The sequence below is a fragment of the Choloepus didactylus genome, chromosome 6 (genome assembly GCF_015220235.1).
Source record: "Choloepus didactylus isolate mChoDid1 chromosome 6, mChoDid1.pri, whole genome shotgun sequence".
NCBI classification, from domain to species: domain Eukaryota; kingdom Metazoa; phylum Chordata; class Mammalia; order Pilosa; family Megalonychidae; genus Choloepus; species Choloepus didactylus.
Genome location: NC_051312.1, coordinates 4,614,225 through 4,636,352, shown reverse-complemented (window position 1 = coordinate 4,636,352; position 22,128 = coordinate 4,614,225). Strand labels below are relative to the sequence as shown.

At 48.7% G+C, this 22,128-nt stretch overlaps 1 protein-coding gene across 1 annotated transcript in view; it reads right to left on the bottom strand.

Moving 5' to 3' along the window:
• The window catches only part of SHANK2 (SH3 and multiple ankyrin repeat domains 2), a 624,412-nt gene that overhangs the window by 427,785 nt on the left and 174,499 nt on the right, over positions 1 to 22,128 (bottom strand). The window contains exon 10 of the mRNA XM_037841736.1: positions 18,563 to 18,640. Coding sequence (XP_037697664.1) covers positions 18,563 to 18,640 — 78 coding nt within the window. The remainder of the gene's footprint in view (positions 1 to 18,562; positions 18,641 to 22,128) is intronic.

Sequence of the window (22,128 nt, the reverse complement as noted above, 5' to 3'; positions counted from 1 at the left end):
CCCCCAAAACGCCATGTTCTTTAATGCAATCTTGTGGGTACAGACTGATTAATCTTTCGAATTAGGGTGTGACCTCTTGATTGTTTCCATGGAGATGTGACCCACCCAACTGTGGGTGAGACCTTTGATTAGATATTTTCCATGGAGGTGTGGTCCCACTCATTCAGCATGGGTCTTGATTAGTCCACCGGAGCCCTGTAAGAGCTCAGACAGAAGGGACTCGCTGCTGCAGCAGAGAGAGACATTTTGGAGATGGCTGTTCAAAGCAGACTTTTGCTGATGCTTTGGAGATACTAGCCCAGAGGTTGCTCTGGAGAAGCTAAGAGAAGACAAAATGCATTTTGAAGCATGCACAGGAGCTGAGAGAGGAGCCGGAACACAACCCATGATCAGCAGACACCAGCCACGTGCCTTCCCAGCTAACACAGGTTTTCTGGATGCCACTGGCCTTCCTTCAGTGAAGGTATATTGTGTTGATGCCTTAATTTGGGTATTTCCATGGCCTTCAGACTGTAAATTTGTAATCCGATAAACCCCCTTTATAAAAGCCAATCCATTTCTGGTGTTTTGCATTCTGGTAGCATTCCCAGGGTCTTCTTTGCCAGGGGCTCTTTGTGGCCGTGACCTCAGCGCATCTGCAAACTCTGTCTCATCTCCAATCTCAATTTTTGAGGGGAGAAAATCAGGCCCGAAACCAGCCACTTGGCTGTGGACTGGGGGGAAGGCAGCAAAAGGGTAAGAATAATCAAAGAACCAATAATCAAAGAACTGTGTGAAGGCTTTTGGGGGCGGGGGAGGCCTCAGGGTCCCTGCAGGGAAGTCCCAAGCTTTAACCCCTCCCAGCCTGGAATGGAGGATCAGAGGATTAAATGACAGTGACTGAGCCAACAAAGGGAGACAGGCTTCTGGAGTGCTCCAATGTAGTTAAATCCCCAGGATATTGTCAGAAAGCATGATTATCTCCTAACGAGGAAGGGCAGGTTCTTAAAAAACATCCACTCAAGGGAACTCAAGGGGTTCCTGGGTCAAAAGCCTTGGGGACAGATCTGCATTGGAGAATGAAGAAACATCCCTAAGTGTCTCCTCACTAAAATTCAGTAGATCACATTGGATCAACAGCCTAGGAAGGGTCAGGTTCTGAGGATATATTGGTGAACGAATGAAAGGAGTGAGTGGGGTGGGGGTGGGGGGTGGGGAAGAGAGGAGGGAGTTCCAGGCAGAGCGAACAGCATGTGCAAAATCCTCAGGGTCACGTGTGGGCAGCTGCACCTCCCCGCGCTGGAGCAGAGAAAGCCTAGGGTGGGATGGGAGAGATGAGCGTGGAGGGGAGAATGGGCCCCGATGGAGGGACCGCAGTGCCGGAGACTCATCTGTAGCCTGGGCAGCACCTGTGGCCGCCGGAGGAGATGGACTGTAGGTTATTCCGGTGGCCGGGGCTCTGGCAGAGGCAGAAGGGATGGAGGCAGGTGGAGGGCTGGAGAACCCTCAACGGGGGAGAGACAGACAGATGCTGACAGGAACCCGAGGCAACTCTCATGGCCCTAAATAAGATGATGGGCCCAAGGCTGCGGTCTTCGCTTCCCGTCCCCGGCTCGCCGGAACCTTCTCAGGCCCTGCTCTCGTCAGTTAAGAGGCTTGCAGAGAGTTTCCAAGTGTGTTCAGGCCTCATCCTATGTGGGGTTCTTCTGTTAGCTGGCTCTGGCCTCTCCATCCAGCCTGATCCTGCAGCCCTGCGCGTGCCTCAGTTTCCTTCCCCAACATCGGTCATGGACGGCCTCCCTAAGGCTCGGATCTCTCAAAGTCCCTCTCCAAAATCTTCCACACCTGCTTGGCCACTCATTTTAATCTGGTGCTCGGCTGAATAATGCCACTTGCCCCCAAAACACACCAGGTCTTAATCTCTAGAGCCTGCGAATATGTTCCTCACATGGCAAAATAAAAAAGAGAATTTGCAGATGTGACTAGAGTAAGGATTTCGAGATGGGAGATCATTCTGGAGTATCGGGGTGGGTCCTTAGAGGAGGGGTGAGGGAGCTGTGACATGCACAGCAGAGGAGGCCGAGTCAAGTGACGCAGCCACAGTGGCTGGAGATGCGGGTGCGATTCTCCCCGGAGCCCTGGAGGGGCCCGGCCCTGACACGCCACGCTTCTGACCCAGAGAAACGGACCGGGGACTTCCTGCTCCAGAACCTTGAGGGAGAACACACTTGTTGTCTTAAGCTGCCGAGTCCGTGGTGCTTTGTTACAGCAGCCCCGGAAACGAACCCACCTCATTATTTTTACCTGGTCCTCCGCTACCCCATTTCCCTCTGCTGATCCCAAAAGAGGTGAGTCAGTGACAGCTGTGCCGGTTTGAAGTGGTTACAGATCCCAGATGAGCCATGGTCTTTCAGTCCAGTCTTGTGGGGTGGGACCTTTTGATTGAGTGTTTCCATGGAGATGTGACCCACCCGACTGTGGGTGAGACCTTTTGATAAGATCATTTCCAAGGATGGGTGACCCCACCCATGTCAGGTGGGTCTCGATTAGATCACTGGAGTCCTTTAAGAGAGCTCACGGAGAGAAGGAGCTCAGAGAAGCTGAGAGACATTTTGGAGAGAAGCTAAAATATGTAAGCCAGAGTTTGCCCCGGGAGAAGCTAAGAGGTGACCCAGACCCAGACACTTGGAGATGCTAAGCTGAGAGATGGAGCCCAGGATTTGTATCCTGGAGAAGCTAAGAAAGGACCAGTGGACGCCAGCCACGTGCCTTCCCAGCTGACAGAGGTGTACAGGACACCATCAGCCTTTCTGCAGTGGAGGTATCTTCTTGTTGATGCCTTCATTTGGACACTTTCACGGCCTTAGAACTATACATTTGTAACCTAATACTTTTTTTTTTAATTAAATTCAGTTTTATTGAAATACATTCACACACCATACAATCATCCATGATATACAATCCACTGTCCACAGTATGATAACATAGTTATGTGTTCATCACCACAATCTATGTCTGAACATTTTCCTTACATCAGAAAGAACCAGAATAAGAATAAAAAATAAAAGTGAAAAAAGAACACCCAAATCATCCCCCCATCCCACCCCATCTGTCCTTTAGTTTTTATCCCCATTTTTCTACTCATCCATACACTAGATAAAGGGGATGTGATCCACAAGGTCTTCACAATCACACTGTCACCCCTTGTAATCCACATTATTATATAATTGTCTTCAGGAGTCCAGACTGCTGGGTTGGAGTTTGGTAGTTTCAGGTATTTACTTCTAGCTATTCCAATACATTAAAGCCTAAGAGGTGTTATCTATATAGTGCATAAGAATGTCCACCAGGGTGACCTCTCGACTCCATTTGGAATCTCTCATCCACTGAAACTATTTCTTCTCATTTTGCATCCCCCTTTTGGTCAAGAAGATACTCTCAGTCCCACAATGCCGGGTCCACATTCATCCCCGGGAGTCATACTCTGCGTTGCCAGGGAGATTTACACCCCTGGGAGTCGGGTCCCACTTAGGGGGGGAGGGCAGCGAGTTCACCTGTCGAGATGGCTCAGTTAGAGAGAGAGAGGGCCACATCTGAGCAACAAAGAGGTACTCAGGGGGAGACTCTTACGTAACCTAATACTTTTATAAAAGCCAATCCATTTATGGTATTTTGTATAATGGCAGCTTTAGCAAACCGCAATATATGCAAACCAGAAATTTTCCTGAAGCAGAAAAGGAGTTGTAATAGACGTATTTGAAACAGAAGTTGCTGGAAGCAGAAAGCTCACGTGCCTTAAACCAAACTCAAAGAGGGTAATATCTCCCCCAAGGTGAGGAGGGGGCTTGGTACGTGAGTGGGCAAAAAAAACCTTAACCTTTATTATGGATAAAGCCCAGATACACACATACAATATGTACAGAGACACACAGGCCATCTGTGGTATTAAAATTTCCTTGAGAGTGGAGGGTGTGCCAGTTTGAATGTATTATGTCCCCCCAAACACCATTATCTTTGATGTAATCTTGTGTGGGCAGATGTATCAGTTTTGATTAGACTGTGATTCTTTGAGTGTTTCCATGGAGGTGCGCCCCACCCAGCTGTAGGTGATAACTCTGATGAGATATTTCCATGGAGGTGTGGCCCCACCCATTCAGGGTGGGCCTTGATCACTGGAGCCATATAAATGAGCTGACAGACAGGGAACTCAGTGCAGCTGTGAGTGATGTTTTGAAGAGGAGCTATGGCCAAGAGGGACACTTTGAAGAAAGCACAGGAGCTGCAGATGAGAGATAGTTTGAAGACAGATGTTGAAAGCAGACTCTTGCTCTGGAGAAGCTAAGAGAGGACAAAGGCCCCAAGAGCAACTAAGAGTGACATTTTTGAGGAACTGCAGCCTAGAGAAGAATGTCCTGGGAGAAAGCCATTTTGAAACCAGAACTTTGGAGCAGATGCCAGCCACATGCCTTCCCAGCTAACAGAGGTTTTCTGGACACCATTGGCCATCCTCCAGCGAAGGTACCCAATTGCTGATGTGTTACCTTGGACACTTTAAGGCCTTAAGACTGTAACTGTGTAACCAAATAGTAACCAAATAAAAGCCAATCCATCTCTGGTGTTTTGCATTCTAGCAGCATTAGCAAAACAGAGGGAGAGTAGGAAAAAAACAGTTGAAAAACCACCTTAAACAAACCAGTACCAAGCTGCAGCCAGACAGGTGCCTCATTCACTCATTGGTTCATCCATGTGTGAGATATCTTCTGAGGCCCTGCGGGTGCTACCTGGGGGGAACAGGATAACATTGGGGGCCTGGTGTCTGCCCTCGTGGAGCATACATTTATTCTGCGGGGACACCAAAAAATGGGGTGTTACCAGTTTGAACCCCAAGAGGCAAAGGGGCCAACTATAGATGGGTGGCTCTGTGGGGGGGGGGGGAGTTCCAAGTCAGAAGGTCCCACATTTCAGCTGACGCCTGAGAGTTAAGTTTGCAGAGTGCTCACGGGTCGTTTTGTCTCCACAGGGCTACGTGCCCCTGTACGGTGCAGAGTGAACACGGGTCTGTCACCTCAGCCCTGGTTCTGGGCACTGCAAAGGGACTTTCCAGTTAACTGACTAGAAACCCAAGCCCAGGCATTGCACAAACACGAAGCACACACATCAGTCCTCCCGAAATACTTCCCAAGAACGAGAGCAGGCCGCACGTAAAGAGTGAAACAGCATCAACCAGAGAGAGCAGGTTCCCGGATGGGACGCCCCCTTAACGTCAGTGGCCCAGACAGGCCTCCTGAGCTTTTCGACCAGGTCCCCTCTACTTCACTTCTAACCGGTGACCAACTGGAGGATTTAAACCCAAGGACAGATACTCCCTCAGGGCAGAGCAGCTTATTTGTGAATTTCTTACAGCAACCACCCGTTCCACGTTGGCCCCAGAACCACCAAATGTGGCCTCATTTGGAGAAGAGTCTTTGCAGATGTAATAGTGAAGGCTCTTGACAGGAGATCGTCCCGGAGTTGGGTGGACCTTACAGGGAAGGGAGAGTCCCTGAGGCACAGAGACGGCATCTTCGAGCCAAGGGACGCCAAGGAGGGCCGGAAGCCTCCAGAAGCCGGCAGACGCCAGGACGGACTCTTCCCTGGAGTGTGGAGGGGGCGCGGCCCGAGGACACTGGTTTTCGACTTCTGGCCCGCAGAACCGTGAGAGAATAAACATCTGTTGTTTCCAGCCGCCAGCGTGTGGCAGTTTGTCAGAGCAGCCCGAGGACAGCACACGCCCCTCCTTCTGCATTTTGCAAACCGCTCCTCCCTGCCACGCCCTGTCCCAAGCTGTCCTGGGCTGACACTGCCACTTGCCGGCTGACTCAAGACATTACAAGGAACCTCGGGACGTGTTTCTGCCCAGTGATCGAGGGTTCCAGATCCTGCACTGGGAATTAGGAACACAAAGATGGGAGAGAGTGCATCCCTTTCCCCAAACACCTTTACTGCTCAGCTTGTGGGACTGCTGTGCAAGCCTTTCATTATCAGACAGTGTGTGGAAAGTATGTGCCAAGTAATCTGGGAGCAAAAAGAAAGCACTATCAGGAAGGCCCAGGTGTCGTCAGGAAAGCAGCCACCAGAGGACCAGTGAGGCTTTGAGGGCTACATAGGAGTTCACCAGGCCAAGGCAGGGGTGGGGGGTAAGTGGGCCTCCATGGGTGGAGAGTAAGGTCACCTGGGGTGCTTGAAGGGCTCTGCGTTTAAGGCAGATTATGCTGATACCGGGGAGGAGGGTGATCTGAAATGAGGGGCAATGGCCACAGGGCAGCTGAGAGGCTCCAATAAACCAGCCCAATGGAACACAGCAGGGGCCGGGAGGGCACCCCAGGAGTCCAGGGCAGGGGACATGGTGGGACACAGCACCCACTCGGATGTGTTGAAGTGGGAGGAGGAACTCAACCGACCCCCAGGCTTGCGCTGTGAGAGCTGGGTTTCTGGCGAGGCTGCTAACCAGGAGCACCTGAGAGGAGGGTCAGACTGCAGTTGCTCTTGCACAGGGAATGAAGACAGTGGCTTCAGACCTGGAGCACAGGGGACTCACGGGACACACAGGTGTAAATGCCTCATGGGAGGCCGGGAACAGGAGCCAAGGGGCAGGGGAGACATCCAGGCTGAGGGCACATTGCATCTGTCAAGGTCTCCAGAAGATACAGATGGGTGCGTCAAGATTTATTATGATGAATTGGCTCATGTGATGATAGAGCTGGCAAGCCACAGGCTGGAAACCCAGATAAAGGTGATGCTGAACTCCTTACACTGAATTCCCTAGGGGAAGCTGGCTGGCTAGAAATTCCAGCAAGAACCAAGGCTGACATTGAGTCCCAATGCCTCTCCTGACCTCTGAAACCCTCAGTTGTAGATTTGTAAGCCCTCCAGCTGATTGGATCAAGGGACTCCCCACATTGCTGAGGGCAATCTCCTTTGTTACTTGTAGATGCAATTAACTGATAGTAGATGCAAATCCCATGTTCAAAATACCCTCACACTAGCAAGAAGACCATGCTTGAACAAATAACTGAATATCCTAACCCAGCCAAGCTGACACATAAAAATCATCACGGACAACAGTACCTGGCCAACTGGGGAGTTATGACCCCCAAAAGCACTCTAATTCTCAATATCACAGTAGTCAGTGAGAACAGGTCTAATTGCATTAAAATATGAAATCAAATTTTAATTTTTATCAATGTCATTCACCAGAATGGATACTTTCAAAAGTCAAATCATTCTACAAAGTGTCTCACTCCCATCCAGACTCAACTACTTTCAACAATTTTCACTGCATTTTTTTAGGTGTTTACCTCCTATTTCTACAGAGCATGCTTCTCATAATCTCTCTTGATTTCTTTCCATTCAAATATTACTCACTGGCTTCCCATCAGAGAAGATAAGGGTTTAGCTCACCCTTTCAGGTTTTTTATTTGCTTTTCTATTTCCCAGTAATTGATTTACTGCCAAGCTCTGGCCGGTGTAAATTACAGAGTGAAAGGCACCTCTCATTATGTACAAATGCCTCAGGCAATCTCTGCGTCCTTCCTTTCTGGGCACCCTCCTGCTCTGCAGTCTCCAGGGTCCCCCCATCCCCCAGTCCCGCATTCCTGTTTTCTGTTGGACTCTTGACTGGGTAATACGTGTCATCCAGCAGCTTCCTGAGAAAGGGTGCATGGGCTGGCATATTTTGAGGATTTGCATCACTGAAAATGTTTCTGGAATACTCTGACATTGATTTACAAGGTGACTGGCTTGGAAGGTTTTCCTCAGAGTTTCGAAGAAATGGTTGACGATGGATGCTGAGCTCTCGGCACTGCTGCTGAAATTCCCAGATCCTACTTCAATCCTTTGTATGGAACTCCACCTTTCTCTCTCAGAGCTTTCAGGATTTTGTTTTTCTTTTTTCCCCCAGCAGTCTGAGCTCTCACAATGCTGGGGGCCTTTTCCCACTGCATGTGTGGGGAATTTGGGTCCCTTTCCATTTGGTTTCTCGTGTCCTTCTGCTCAGTGGCACTGCCTTGAATTATCTCTTCGTTCATTTCTTCTCCATCTTTTGTTCTGTTCTCTCTGGAAACGCACTTATTCAGATGTTGGACCTTTTTGATGACACCCTCAATTTTCTTAGCATTCCATCTGTTTAACATCACCGCTATCCTATTTTGTGCAATCCTTATTAATTTTCGAGATCCCCTTTACCTCTCCCTGTCACACAGATGCAATACCTTCTGTTATCACACTGAGGATATTGGGTACATATTCATGAAGTTCCCTTCTATTCCCTGACTCCTCTCAGTTTGCAAAGCCTCTTTGCATCTGCTTATTTAGTGTCTGCCTTTCATGTTGGCAGTTTGCCTTTAAAGACTGATGGTTTTTAGCTGCCCATTTCCATTTTTATATGAGGCACCTACACACCAAATGGAAGCTGTGTGTGGGTTGGTTTTGTCAACAGGACTTCCCCTGGGCCGATGTAACTGGAGGAATGAGCCAGAGAATATTTGGAGGAAGTGGGCTATTCAGAGGCGACAGCAAGTTCAAAGGCCCCGGGGCACTAAGACTTTTGGTTAGCCTGAGAAAAAGCAGGAGATCAAGGAGGTGTGAGCCCAGCAAGGTCACCATGAGCCTGGCTGTTTAGTGTCCCGGTGAGTCGTGGTACCATCACCCGGTGCTGCTTCTGCATGCAGCCTCACCTGCAACCTGCAACCTGCAACCTCACGCGGAGGCCCCTATGGCTTCCCAGGCTCTGGACATCTGGCCGGTTTCTGCCTCATCCACTGCAGACAGCTGGTTTTCTGCAGGCTGCTAAAGCAGCTGTCACTTGCCCACCTCCCTTCCAGCTTCCTGATTTTCTTGCCCTTTCTTCTCTGTTTCCTGGTCTTTTGGATCAGCAATCTTTTCTCTTTCATTTTCATGTAATGTCGCAAAATGCTTGTGCCTGCCTGGCCTTGTTCACACTGGCTCAGTGTGAGAGCCTGCCCGGCTCAGCAGGATTTCCCACCCTTGTGGAGCACAGTGGCTGGAAGCAGATTTCTCTGGCACCAACTTCCCACGTGGACCAGCGAGCAGTGAGCAAGGCTGGCTGCACATGCTTGTGATTAGGGGCACGAATGGATAACTGAACATTCAGACTTTGGTTTGCTGTCTGAACCGTGGGCCACTGCACCTTTGCTTTGAGCATAGTCAGCCCATGGGATTGAACGTCCACTGAGCAGGGAGGACATTGTGAAGCACTGCGAGGATGTGTCCTTCTTCCCTCTCTCGAGGCTCGTACCCGCAGGCTCGCTCGCTTCTTGGGACTTCAGGCGCTGTGGGTCCCAACCCCAAGCCTTCTCCTTCAGAGCCTCACTCACCGACAGCCACCCTCCTCCTTCAACTCTTGCTCAATCAACTCAGAAAATCTCCCCGTGCTGACTCCGGTCTGGTTCGGCTCGTGAGACACACACACACGCACATGCATTTAAAGATACAAAACAGCCCAATGCCAGGTGGAACACAGGTATAAAGGAAAACAGCCAACGCTCTGAATTGAGGAAACAACAACCCCTAGAACAGCACAATTCAATATGATGGCTATTGGGCACGTGACTTGTATATACTGTAACTGAGGAAATGCTGTATTTTATTTAATTAAATTTAAGTAGCCGTTTTCTGGTTTGCTAATGCTGCTGTTATGCAAAATACTAGAATTGGATTGGCTTTTATAAAGGGGGTTTATTAGGTTGCAAATTTACAGTCCTAAGGCCATAAAAGTGTCCAAACTAAGCATCAACAAGAGGATACCTTCACTGAAGAAAGGGTGATGTTGTCTGGAACACCTCTGTCAGCTGGGAAGGCACGTGGCTGGCGTCTGCTGGTCCTTTGCTCCCAGGTTCTGGTTTCAAAACGGCTTTCTCCAAAATGTCTCTGGGCTTCTGTCTCTCTTAGCTTCTCTCTCTCAGCTCCTGTGTGTCCTTGCTTGTTCTCCCAGGGCGTTTCTCTCTAAGCATCTGTGGGTCCTCTCTTGGCAAACTCTGGGCTTCATCTCTTAGCTTAGCATCTCCAAGCATCTCCAAGCATCAGCATCTGTGTCAGCTCTTAGCTTCTCCCGGGGGCAAACTCTGGATTACATATCTTAGCTTCTCTCCAAAATGTGTCTCCCAGCTTCTCCTCTTAAAAGACTCTAGTAATCTAATCAAGAGCCACCCTGAATGGGTGGGCTCTACACCTCATGGAAATATTCAATCACAGTTTTCACCTACAGTTGAGTGGGTCGTATCTCCATGAAAACATTCAATCAAAAGGTCACACCCTAATCAAAAGTCTAATAAATCTGCCCTCACAAGACTGCATTAAAGAACATGGCTTTTCTGGGGGACATAATATATCTAGACTGGCACAAGCCACATGTGGCCGGCACCTACTGCCTTAGACGGCACAGCTCCAGCTGGATTTACTTAGCTAAAGCCAGAGCCTCAGTCAAACCTCAATGCAATTTCATCTTCGCATCTCACCTTCCCAAGACTATGTCTGCTTTTCATATGGGATCACTGATTGCCTGAAGGAAGGACTGATTTCCATTTCAGAGTGTTCACCCTTTGCATCTTGGAGTAAAATCCACACTCAGTGCAAATTCACATGGCCCCTTCGTGTCCCCTTCTCCTCCGACTGGTGTGAACCCCCACTCCCCAGCTGGCTGGCCTCCCCTGCTGTCCGTGGAGCACACCTGGCAGGCTCTGACCCCAGGGCCTTTGCATACACCAGTTCCTCTCCCTGGAACACCATCCCAGATCTCCCAGGGCTCCCCTTCCTCCTTGTCTCCACTCAATGTCCCAGGCTCCCAGTCATAAAACAGCCTCACTTCCCCAGAACTGTCCCCATTTCTCTCTACCTTTCCTCCCCTGCTTTATTGGTCCTCACATTATTTAGCAACCCTGATATGTTTTGTGTTTGTTTACTTGATAATTATCTGTCTGACAAACATGCTCCATGAGGGCAGGGACATTTGTTCACTGACATATTTCATCCCAGCACCTGTGTTCCGGTTTGCTAATGCTGCCAGAATGCAAAACACCAGAAATGGATTGGCTTTTATAAAGGGGGTTTATTTGGTTACACAGTTATGTCTTAAGGCCATACAGTGTCCAAGGTAAGGCATCAGCAATCGGGTACCTTCACTGGAGGATGGCCAATGGTGTCCGGAAAACTTCTGTTAGCTGGGCAGGCAAGTGCCTGGCGTCTGCTCCAGAGTTCTGGTTTCAAAATGGCTTTCTCCCAGGACGTTCCTCTCTAGGCTGCAGTTCCTCAAAAATGTCACTCTTGGTTGCTCTTGGGGCGTTTTTCCTCTCTTAGCTTCTTTGGAGCAAAAGTCTGCTTTCAATAGCCATCTTTAGACTGTTTCGCATTTGCAGCTACTCTCTCAGCTTCTGTGCTTTCTTCAAAGTGTCCCTCTTGGCTGTAGCTCCTCTTCAAAATGTCACTCTCAGCTGCACTGAGCTCCTTCTGTTTGTCAGCTCATTTATATGGCTCCAATGATTTAATTCAGACCCACCCCGAATGGGTGGGGTAACACTTCCATGGAAATTATCCAATCAAAGTGATCACCCACAGTTGGGTGGGTCATATCTCCATGGAAACATCCAATCACAAGGTCACACCCTAATCAAAAACATTAATCAATCTGCCCCACAAGACTGCATCAAAGAATATGTTTTTTTTCTGGGGGACATAATACATTCAAACTGGCACATTCCACCCCCTGGACACCAGAAAAACATTATTTCCAAATACAAAATACATTCATCCCATCACAATATCACAAAAACTTAAATCATTTCAGTAACAATATTTAAGTACAAGATCCCATCAAAATCAATTATAGGCATGGTCTGTTCCAAAGCAAAATTCTCCTCGGGCTCTGTACCTGTGAAACTTAGAACAAGTTATCTGCTTTCTCTATGCAAAGGAGGGACAGTCATAGGATAAACATTCCCATTGCCATAAGGAGAAACAGTAAGGAAAACAGGGTTTAAGGGACCAAAACAGTTCCTAAAACCTGCAGGACAAACTCCATTAGATTTCAAAGTCTGAGAGTCATTTACAGAATGATGATGCATCCTTGGGGCTTGAGAGAGTGGGAGTCTAACCCTTCCTAAGGGTCTTTGCAGGAGCCCCTTCCTCTCCAAACGCTGGGGTGAGTTCTCCAACATATCCATACACTGGGGAGACCACCTTCTCGGTCCCACCCTCCTCAAACATTGTGGCAGCTCCCGGATTCCCTTCCATCTCCAGGGCACATGCTCAACCCCTTCAGAACAGGAGGGTGGCAGCCAGGATCTCCCCAATTTCCTGGGAATGTGCTCCACCCTCTTTGGGGCTTGGGGTGGCAAGACATTTCCTGAGCATCCAGATGGAGGGCCTACCCTTGACCTCCGGGGCAAACTCACCCTTTCCATGCATGTGGGCTGCTCCGCTCTCCCAGCCTGAGAACTCCTGACTCCAGACCTCAACCTCCATGGCTCTGGTCTTTGAAGAAATTTTTCCTTCAATTTGTTCCTTGTCCATCTCCTCCAGTCCAGACTGGCAGCGGCTCCATCTATAAAGATCTTGCAAAAATTCTGTTGGCTTCACATGAAGCACGTGGGGGTCAAAGCCATCAGAAGATAGGACTTCCCACAAATCCTTTCTGCTTAACTCCTTTTCCAATCTTGGCTTGTACTGAAATGGCTGATGGAACCATCCTCACGTTGGGCTGTAGCTTCTGGGGATCCACCCTCTGGAAGCCTAGAATTTTCCAAACCATCAGTTTCGGTTTCTTTGAACCCAAGAGTTCAGTTCTAAGTTTATCTCTGTTCTGTCACATTTTACTACAAGCTGTAAGTAAAATCCAGGCTACTTCTTCTATATTCTGCTTGGAGAACTCATCAGCTAAATATTCCAGGTAGTCGCTTTCAAATTCTGCCTTCCATCCAACACCAGGACTCAATTCTCTGCCACTTTAAAACAAGGATCGCCTTTCTTCCAGTTTGCAACAACACATTCATCATCTCTGTTCAAGGCCTCGTCAGAAGTATCTTTAGAGTCCATATTTCCACAAACAGTCTCTTCAAAGCAGTTTAGGCCTTTTCTATCAAGCTCCTCACAATTCTTCCAGAATCTTCCCCTTATCCATTTAAAAAGCTGTTCCAACATGTTTGGTATTTGCAAACTCAGCAGCACCAGCACCCCACTTCTCTTGTACCAAAATCTGTTCTAGTTTGCTAATGCTGCCAGAATGCAAAACACCAGAAATGGACTGGCTTTTAAAGGAGGTTTATTTGGTTACACGGTTACAGTCTTAAGGCCATAAAGCGTCCAAGGTAAGGCATCAACAATTGGGTACCTTCACTGGAGGGTGGCCAATGGCATCCAGAAAACCTCTGTTAGCTGGGAAGGCACGTGGCTGGCATCTGCTCCAGAGTTCTGGTTTCAAAATGGCTTTCTCCCAGGACATTCCTCTCTAGGCTGCAGCTCCTCTCCACAATGTCACTCTCGGTTGCTCTTGGGGTGTTTGTCCTCTCTTAGCTTCTCTGGAGCAAGAGTCTGCTTTCAACAGCCATCTTCAAAATGTCTCTCATCTGCAGCTACTCTCTCAGCTTCCATGCACCTTTCAAAGTGTCCTTTTGGCTGTAGCTCCTCTTCAAAATGTCACTCTCAGCTGCACTGAGTTCCTTCTGTTTGTCAGCTCATTTATACGGCTCCAATGATTTAATTCAGACCCACCCTGAATGGGTGGGGCCACACTTCCGTAGAAATTATCCAACCACAGTGATCACCCACAGTTGGGTGGGTCATATCTCCATGGCAACATCCAATCACAAGGTCATGCCCTAATCAAAAACATTAATCAATCTGCCCCACAAGACTTCATCAAAGAATATGGCTTTTTCTGGGGGGACATAATACATTCAAACTGGCACAACCTGGAAGAGAGGTTGGCTTTTACCAGAAACTCAATATGTACTGGGTGAAATAATGAATTTGACTCCTGATTACTTTTTGTCTGAGATATACATGGTACTTCAGCAAGATTTTGGGTTTCACAGACTTCTATGCCCTAATCTAGAAACACAACTTCAAATTCTCTGATTGCTTCCATGAATCCCAAACATAAGTTAGAGAAGAATCTGCAAAGTAAACTATAAATGAGTGACATCCCCAAACTGCATCCCATTAGCTGAAATGCTTCAAGGGCCCAGCCAGGGTAGAAAACAGAAGAAGCAGGAACGGGTGGTGCGCTGTGAAGTGGCGGGGACTGTGGCAAACCGCAGAGGGCAAGTCCTCCCAACGCAGCAGCCGCTACCCAGCCCCAGCCGCTGTCAACACGCCCAAAGGCAGGCTGTCTGTGGTTGCACCGTCTAACTTTTCCAGAGATGCTAGGAATCTGAATCCTTATATGAAATTCCTGATTTTTAAATAAAGGTAACTAATTCAATTTTTAAAAAGCTCTGGGCAGCCAAAGCCAAGTCATCTGGGGTCAGGTCTGCCCTCCAGATGGCAGGTGGTAGATTTTACACGGCAGCTTATCCCATCAAGAAAGAGGGCGCTGGGCACGCTGCAGCAGGGTGGGCAGCCTTTAGCAGGTTGCCTTCACCAGATGCAGCCTCATACCTTTGCTTCTGTGGCCCCTTCTTCCTGCTGCAGCTGAGCCCAGGTCTCTAGGCGGCAGCTCTGTCTCCTGCTGGGCCCAGTGGATGGGAATCTCCCTACAGCGACATCCTGGAATTTCCTCTTCTCACATCACCCTGCTTTACCTTCTCGTCACTTACCACTGTTTGCCCTTCTCAGGCACTTGCTGACAAGCTTTCTGAACACTCTCTCCTGACTTATGGACCCACACTTGGATGCAGGGCCAGGCCAAGCACAGAGGAGCCTGGTAAGTGGTCAGTTTTTCAATGGCCAGAATTCCACTCCGGTCTTCTCCTGTCCACCCTGGATCTTCTCCCCCCCACCCCTGTCTCACCCATGCTCACTGGCAGCCCCCGCTTCTCTCTTCAGCTGACTCATCTAAGGAGAATCAGAGCCACAGGACAGAGGATGGTGCGGCTGGGTCCATCTTTGGGTCAAGGGCACCCCACAATCCAGATGGGGGCGGGTGGGGCACAGTGGCCATGTGGGACGAGACCTGGCTTTGGGGGCTGTGGGCAGTGGTCTCCCTGGCAGGAGGTCCTGGGAAGGGGATTCCTGGGTGTGCACCCAAGATGATGGGGTACACGCACCCACTACACCGGTCGTGGAGTGACACTGAGCAAACTCCTCTCCGGGTTGGATTTAGAGGCACTGCCTCTGTCTCCGCACCCCTGGGAAAGATCAGCTCCTCCACAAGAGCAGCATCTGTCCGTCTGTCTGTCTAATGCACTGCCTTACATCAACTCTGAAATTTACCGATTTCAATGCAAACCATTGGAGACACAGGGGAGGGGTTACGGTTGTGCTCACGACATCCCCAAGGGAAGTGTACGGCCACGGGAGGAAACAAAATCACCTTCGGCTTTGCCCTGACATTCACGTGGATTTTAACCAGATGAGGCACAACAGTTAGTCTCACTTTCGAATTACTGAACAAGGGAAGAGATTCAGGAAAGCATCCGGAGGGAGTACAGAATAGAAGGACCCGTTGAGTGGATCCCATTGGTTCCCCCCAAAAATTCAACACCCAGCACTGCAACGCCACCCAAAATGCCCGGCAGCCTTGTCACTGGTCTGCCCACCACCTCAGCAGCCTCTTCAACAACATCATTACACGGATGACGGAGCATCGGGCCGTTTTCAAAGCGCAGCGGCATCCGTTATCATGCGTGACCTGAGCAAAATTTTTCATACTTCTCTGGCTAAATGACTAAACTCAATTTGGAGAGTGAAGCAAAAGTAAATGAGATGCTCAACGGATCTGAATGACAAAAGCCAGAACATGACATTTCAGGGGAAACTTAAGGTCGTTTTCACGGGCTGAGTCCCCCCCGCCCCCGCTGCCACGGCGAGGCCAAGCAATGGGGGTCACATCCCGGGCAGCTTGGCCTGGGAATGGTTTAGGGGAGCAGGAGGTTGACAACACACGTCCACCACGAAGTGAGCCTCAGAAAGGAGCGAGGATCACTGAACATTCAGGCACCCACATAACGAAAAATATTAAAGTTGGATGAAAGAGCCAGGCTGGACTGCATCTGTCGGCCCTCCCACAGCACAGAGCTCGTGCCGTCCATCTCGCCAAGCACGTGCAAGAGGGACGTCCCAGTGAGAGGCTGAGGGGTCTCAAGGGATGGGCTCAAACCAGGGGACTTGAGCAGCTCTCATCAATAGAGCTTGAGGCAACAATGTACCTGGCCGTATTTATTGAGCAGATAAATCTTGGAATTTATTGCTTAATTCCCAAGGAATTTAAACTTCCAGTCCCCATTGCAAGCTCTGGATTTTCTGCTACTTTAATGTCCAATGTAACGGCTAAGAGAGGATACGGAATTGCTGTCTGGCTGGCCATGGCAAACCTCACTGTCTGCTTACCAGCTGGGTGCCCCAGGTCATTTTTGCTAACTCTTTGTCAAGTGGAGACAGCAGGAGAACCTGCTTCCTGGACACGCATGGAACGTGCTTAAGGCAGGAATGCACAAAGAGCAGCCAAGCATCCCTGCAGGACAGCCAGACAGAACCTAACACCTTTTTATCAAAAAGACCTCCAGCTCAAGATCTCCTGTATCTTGACCAAGGATCTTATACTCATGCTTTCCTACCTACAGTAAACTTGGACTTGAGACAATTCTGAACATCCCTCATTGTCATTTCCTTTTCTCCTTATTTTCTCTGTTTCTGGACACCTGTTTAGCAACTGCTGCATACAGCCAAGATGAATAATACAACAGTGAAACACGTAGTGGGGGAGACTTTCCTCTCCAAACGTGCAGTGCCAAGAGGGGGAAATGGTTACCTCCAGAAAACAATGGAAGCCTCTGTTGGATTGCAGCTGCAGGGATGCAACTCTCCCAGCACTCGTTTCTACCTCCCACCCTTGCCATGTTCCCCACTTCACCTGGTCCCTCCATTTCTTTAGCTTCGTTCCATTCTGTTTCTCTGTTTTTAGATTCAGGAAACGTTTGCTGCCTTGGACTGGGCAACTCAGAAAACAAAGGATCACTGATGTTCACCCCATGCCAGGACGCAAGATAATTTGAGAGCCAGAAGGAAGCATCTTAAGCTCCAGAAGCCAGTGAACTGGACTAGGAGTGTGCAGATGTGAGGACCCAGTCACTAATTTTGGAATCTTGTGCATCCATGTCTCAGGGTCTCCATTTCTTCAATAAAATGTGATTAAAAATGCCTATTTCACTGGGTTGTTGAGTATTAAGAAACAACACATAGAAGAGTGTTTTGCGAGCTTTAAAATTCTGTACAAGTGGAATGATTCATTGTCATTGTTGCCATCATCATCAATGATCTCAACACCAGCATCACGACCACCATTATTACCGCCACCATCACCATCATCACTGCCATCACACCACCATCACCATCATCACCATCAACACCATCACCTCCACCATCACCAGCATCACCACCACCATCACCATCATCACCATCAACTTCATCACCACCATCAACTTCCACCATCACCATCATCACTGCTATCATCATCACCATCACCATCATCATCACTGCCATCATCACTGCCATCAACACCATTACCATCACCATCATCACCATCATCCGCCATCATCACTACCATCATCACTGCCATCAACACCACCGTCACCATCATCACTGCCATCATCACCATCGCTACCATCACCATCATCACCATAATCACTGCCATCATCACCATCATCTGCCATCATCATAATCTCCATCCCATCATTGTTCAAGATAAGCCCAAGCAATGTTTTAAGTGCTTCTCCTCCTCTTTCCCTCAAAGAAAAAAAATTACTTCTGTCTATCTTTTGATTCTCAAACCTGAGAGCAGGGGAGCAGAATCCCCAGAGGGCATTTCCAAAACTTAGGGCATTCAGTCAATTATTTTCACCCTAAACCATCTGGCCAGCTGCATCTAACACAGAGGAGCCCCGAAGACCCTGGCTGATGTGCCCACCATGGAACCCCACAGCCAAGCAGGGTTTGTGGTTCTTCTGTTCTGGGGGAGCAGACCCAGGTGTATGACAAGTCACCTCCCCATGAGATTCCCATCAAGCTCCCCCATTCTCAGGACGGGTGGCAAGGCCAGTGTTTTCCAGTAGCTGCACAATTAAACGTGTCTGTGTCTTTACTGCTTTTGCAGAGCTGCATTCTTGAACACTCCACATAGACGAGGAGCTGCATCATTCCTGCTGTTTGGTCCATTAGGAGATAAGCCAGTGCTGAAGTGGCACAGTGACATACAGCAGCGGCTTTGACACTAAAGGACAGAGGTGCAGGGTCAGCATCCACACACACCAGACACCCACCACGGTGTGAGCCAACCCCACGTAAAACACACAAGTAGGATGCGTGGACACTCAACAGGGTCTCCCACAGTTAAACTGCAGACAGGTGATTTCTTGTTTCTGAGAACTCTCTTTACCTGAAACGGAGTCTGGCTGTTGTAGTTTTTTAATTCCTTATTTCCGCCTCGAAACAGCAGCACTCTTGCACAGCTGTCCTGCAAATTGAAAAGAAGAAATCCCCTTGTCAAATGATGGCAGAGATGTTTTCCAAAGAAATCAGCTCAGAGGCTCAGGCTCACAAGCAATCAGGAAAATGTTCAAGCAAAGTCGAAAGTGAGGGCATTTTTCGCTCGCAAGATGGGCAAGATGAGAGAAAATGGGCTCCATGCACGATGAGCTAAGACTTAGCTGGCGCAGACACTCTGGACAGTGGCTGGACAGAGTCGATTAAGATTTAAAATGTACACACTCCACGACCAAACGATTCCACTTTTAAGGCTGTGTTCCACAGAGATATTTGCACGTGTGTATAAAGAAATGTAAACCAGTGAAACACATGAAGTAAAGTGCAAAAAAAAAGACAAGAAGGGAAAACCTGGAGACAGTACAAATGTTCTAAAATACGGGAAAGTAGGAACGTCTTTGAGAACAACCTTCACCTGGAGAGTTACAGGAAGAAATGAGACAGATCAATACAAACTGGTCTGACAACTGCCAAGTAGAAAAGGAAGGTCTAAGAACAATAATTGTGCCAGTTTGGATATATTATGTCCCCCCAAAAGCCATGTTCTTTAACACAATCTTGTGGGGGCAGATGTATTCATATTGATTAGGTTGGAATCTTTTGATTGTTCCCATGGAGATGTGACTCAATCAAGCAAAATGTTTGATCAAATTATTTCCATGGAGATATGGACCCTGCCCATTCAAGGTGGGTCTTGATTTGATCACTGGAGTCCTATAAAAGAGCTCACAGACAGAAGGAGCTCAGAGCAGCTGAGAAGGACATTTTGGAGCGAAGCTAAGAGCTGACACTGACGCTGACACTTGGAGATGCTTGGAGACATTTGGAGATGCTAGCCCAGAGTTTGCTCCAGAGAAGCTAAGAGAGGACCCCAACACTTAGATGCACAGGAGATGAAGAAGATAAGAGAGACCCAGAGACATTTTGGAGAAAGACATTTTGAAATGCAACCTGGGAGCAAAGGACAGCAGAAACCAGCCACATGCCTTCCCATGTGACAGGGGCGTTCTGGATGCCATCGGCCTGTCTTCAGTGAAGGTATCCTCTTGTTGATGCTTTAGTTTGGACACTTATGATCTCAGAACTGTAAATTTATAACTTAATAAATCCCCTTTTTAAAAGCCAATCCATTTCTGGTATTTTGCATGATGGCAGCATTAGCAAACTGGAACAATAATACAGTTATAGTTCAATTTCACTCATAATTTAAAGTTTAGCACTCATAATTAATATTTTAAAAAGCAGAAAAAATGTCTCGAAGGATATATACAAGCTCACAGTTTTTACTTTCTCAGGATAGAATTGAAATTAGGGAGAGAATATTAGGACTCTTTTCATAAATAAATGTACACTTATGTTTCTAAATGTTTTTAAAAGGCAGACAATATTAATTAGTGTAGTATCTTTAAAATGAAAATAAATCTATTCCTGTCTATTTATTGAGCATCTACTATTTGCCCATAGAGGCCAAGAGAGAACTTCCTTCCAGCTCCCAAAAAGGAGGGCAGAGACAGATACATACAAAATAAAAAGCAGGTTGCAGTGTATCGGCGAGGGCCACTGACCAGAGGAATCATTAACCTAATAAAGGCAGTGGGACTCCTTAGAGTGTATCACCACGCATTTTTTCCCAAAAACTTTTAAGTGATCAGCTCACATGGGTACTGGGTGGGGGGCACGTCCTCCCCCAAGACTCCGCGCTAACAGCCTCCAAATGCAAGTGACACATCAACTCCTGCACGGGGCACAGCCAGGTTGTCTCGGCTTTCTGCAGAGTCCAGACTCTAGATGGCTGCTCAGACCTGACACTCAGTAAATATTTGTCAAATAAAGGAATAAATGGAATAGCTGGCCAGGAAGGCCCACCCAGGGAGCCACGTGACATGACAGGTCAGCAGCTCCGGCCGGAGTGGGAGAAGAAACGCTATACTGGGGAACGGCAAGGAGTCAAGATGACTGAGCAGGGTGCAGATCAAGAGGACCTGGCAGCAAAGCAGATTTCAGAAGAAAACCGAAAATCCATAGACAGGAAGTGGATTAGTGGTTGTCTAGAGTTTGGGAGAGGGGGTTGGAGGGAAACGGGGAAGGACTGCTAATAGTTATGGGTTTCTTTTTGGAGTGACGACATATTCTGCTTTGATTATGGTGATGGACACACAGCTCTGTGAGTATACTAAAAAACCATGAATTGTACAATTTAGGTCAACTGTATGGTATGTGAATGATATCTCAATACAGCTGATATTAAAAAAAAAAAGAGAAAGAAAGCCAAGCCTGCAGAACATTTTCATTGTTATGACTGTGGATGTGAGGCAAGACAGAGCCTGGCTGGGGCCTGGCAGAGTGGACCTGAGCGCTCAGGCGTCAGCGGGGCCTGCCTGGGCCCTATTCACCTCGTGGCATGATGCAATGAGGACAAACAGAACCCAGGGCAGAAGGATGTGTGCTCTAGTAGCTCCCGCTTGGGGAAGGCATCTGGAGGGTGCGGACTGCTTACAAGACAGGGGCGCATGGCAGAATGGAGGAAAGGATTTGATTATAGAGGAAAAGATAACCCGGGCCTTTGTATTTGATGCTATCTGGGAGTGTGCCTCGGATGCCCCTCGTGGCTGGCTCTGGTCTGTAACCTGCAAGCTCAGGGGCCCCCTAAGGCCTGAGGCCACCCCCCAGAAGGGACGCTGGCCCAGGACGCTGTGGAGCCCATTTCACCAGACATGGAGCTGTGAGCTTGGGTGGACTGCAGATTTCTGCCAGGAGTTCTCCGGTGGTCTCACAGGAAGGTCAACCTGGCAGAGGGAGTGGAGGGGCAGGAAGATCAAATCCACCTAATAGCATCTGCTCTTCTTTGGTATGTCCTGGCTCCTCTGCACCCCAATTCCAGTGGGAAAGGAAACCACTCAGGCTTACCCATCCCTTGGAGCAGAGGCTCTCAGCCGAGAAAGACTGCCCCCTCCCCACTCCAGAGGACACTTGGAACTGTCTGGAGACATTTCTGGTTGTCACAACTGGGGGTGCTGGCACTGAGTGGGCAGAGGCCAGGGATGCTGCTAAACACCACACAGTAGACAGGACAGCCCCCTGCACCCCAACAAAGCTGCTCAACACCCTAAGGTAGAATGGACGCCCCCCCGTACCGCAACAAAGCTGCTCAACACCCTGCAGTGTACAGGATGGCCCCCTGCACCCCAACAAAGCTGCTCAACACCCTAAGGTGGAATGGACGCCCCCCCGTACCCCAACAAAGCTGCTCAACACCCTGCAGTGTACAGGATGGCCCCCTGCACCCCAACAAAGCTGCTCAACACCCTAAGGTGGAATGGACGCCCCCCCGTACCCCAACAAAGCTGCTCAACACCCTGCAGTGTACAGGATGGTCCCTTGCGCCCCAACAAAGCTGCTCAACACCCTGCAGTGTATAGGATGGCCCTCCCTGTACCCCAGTAGTTATCTGGCCCCACA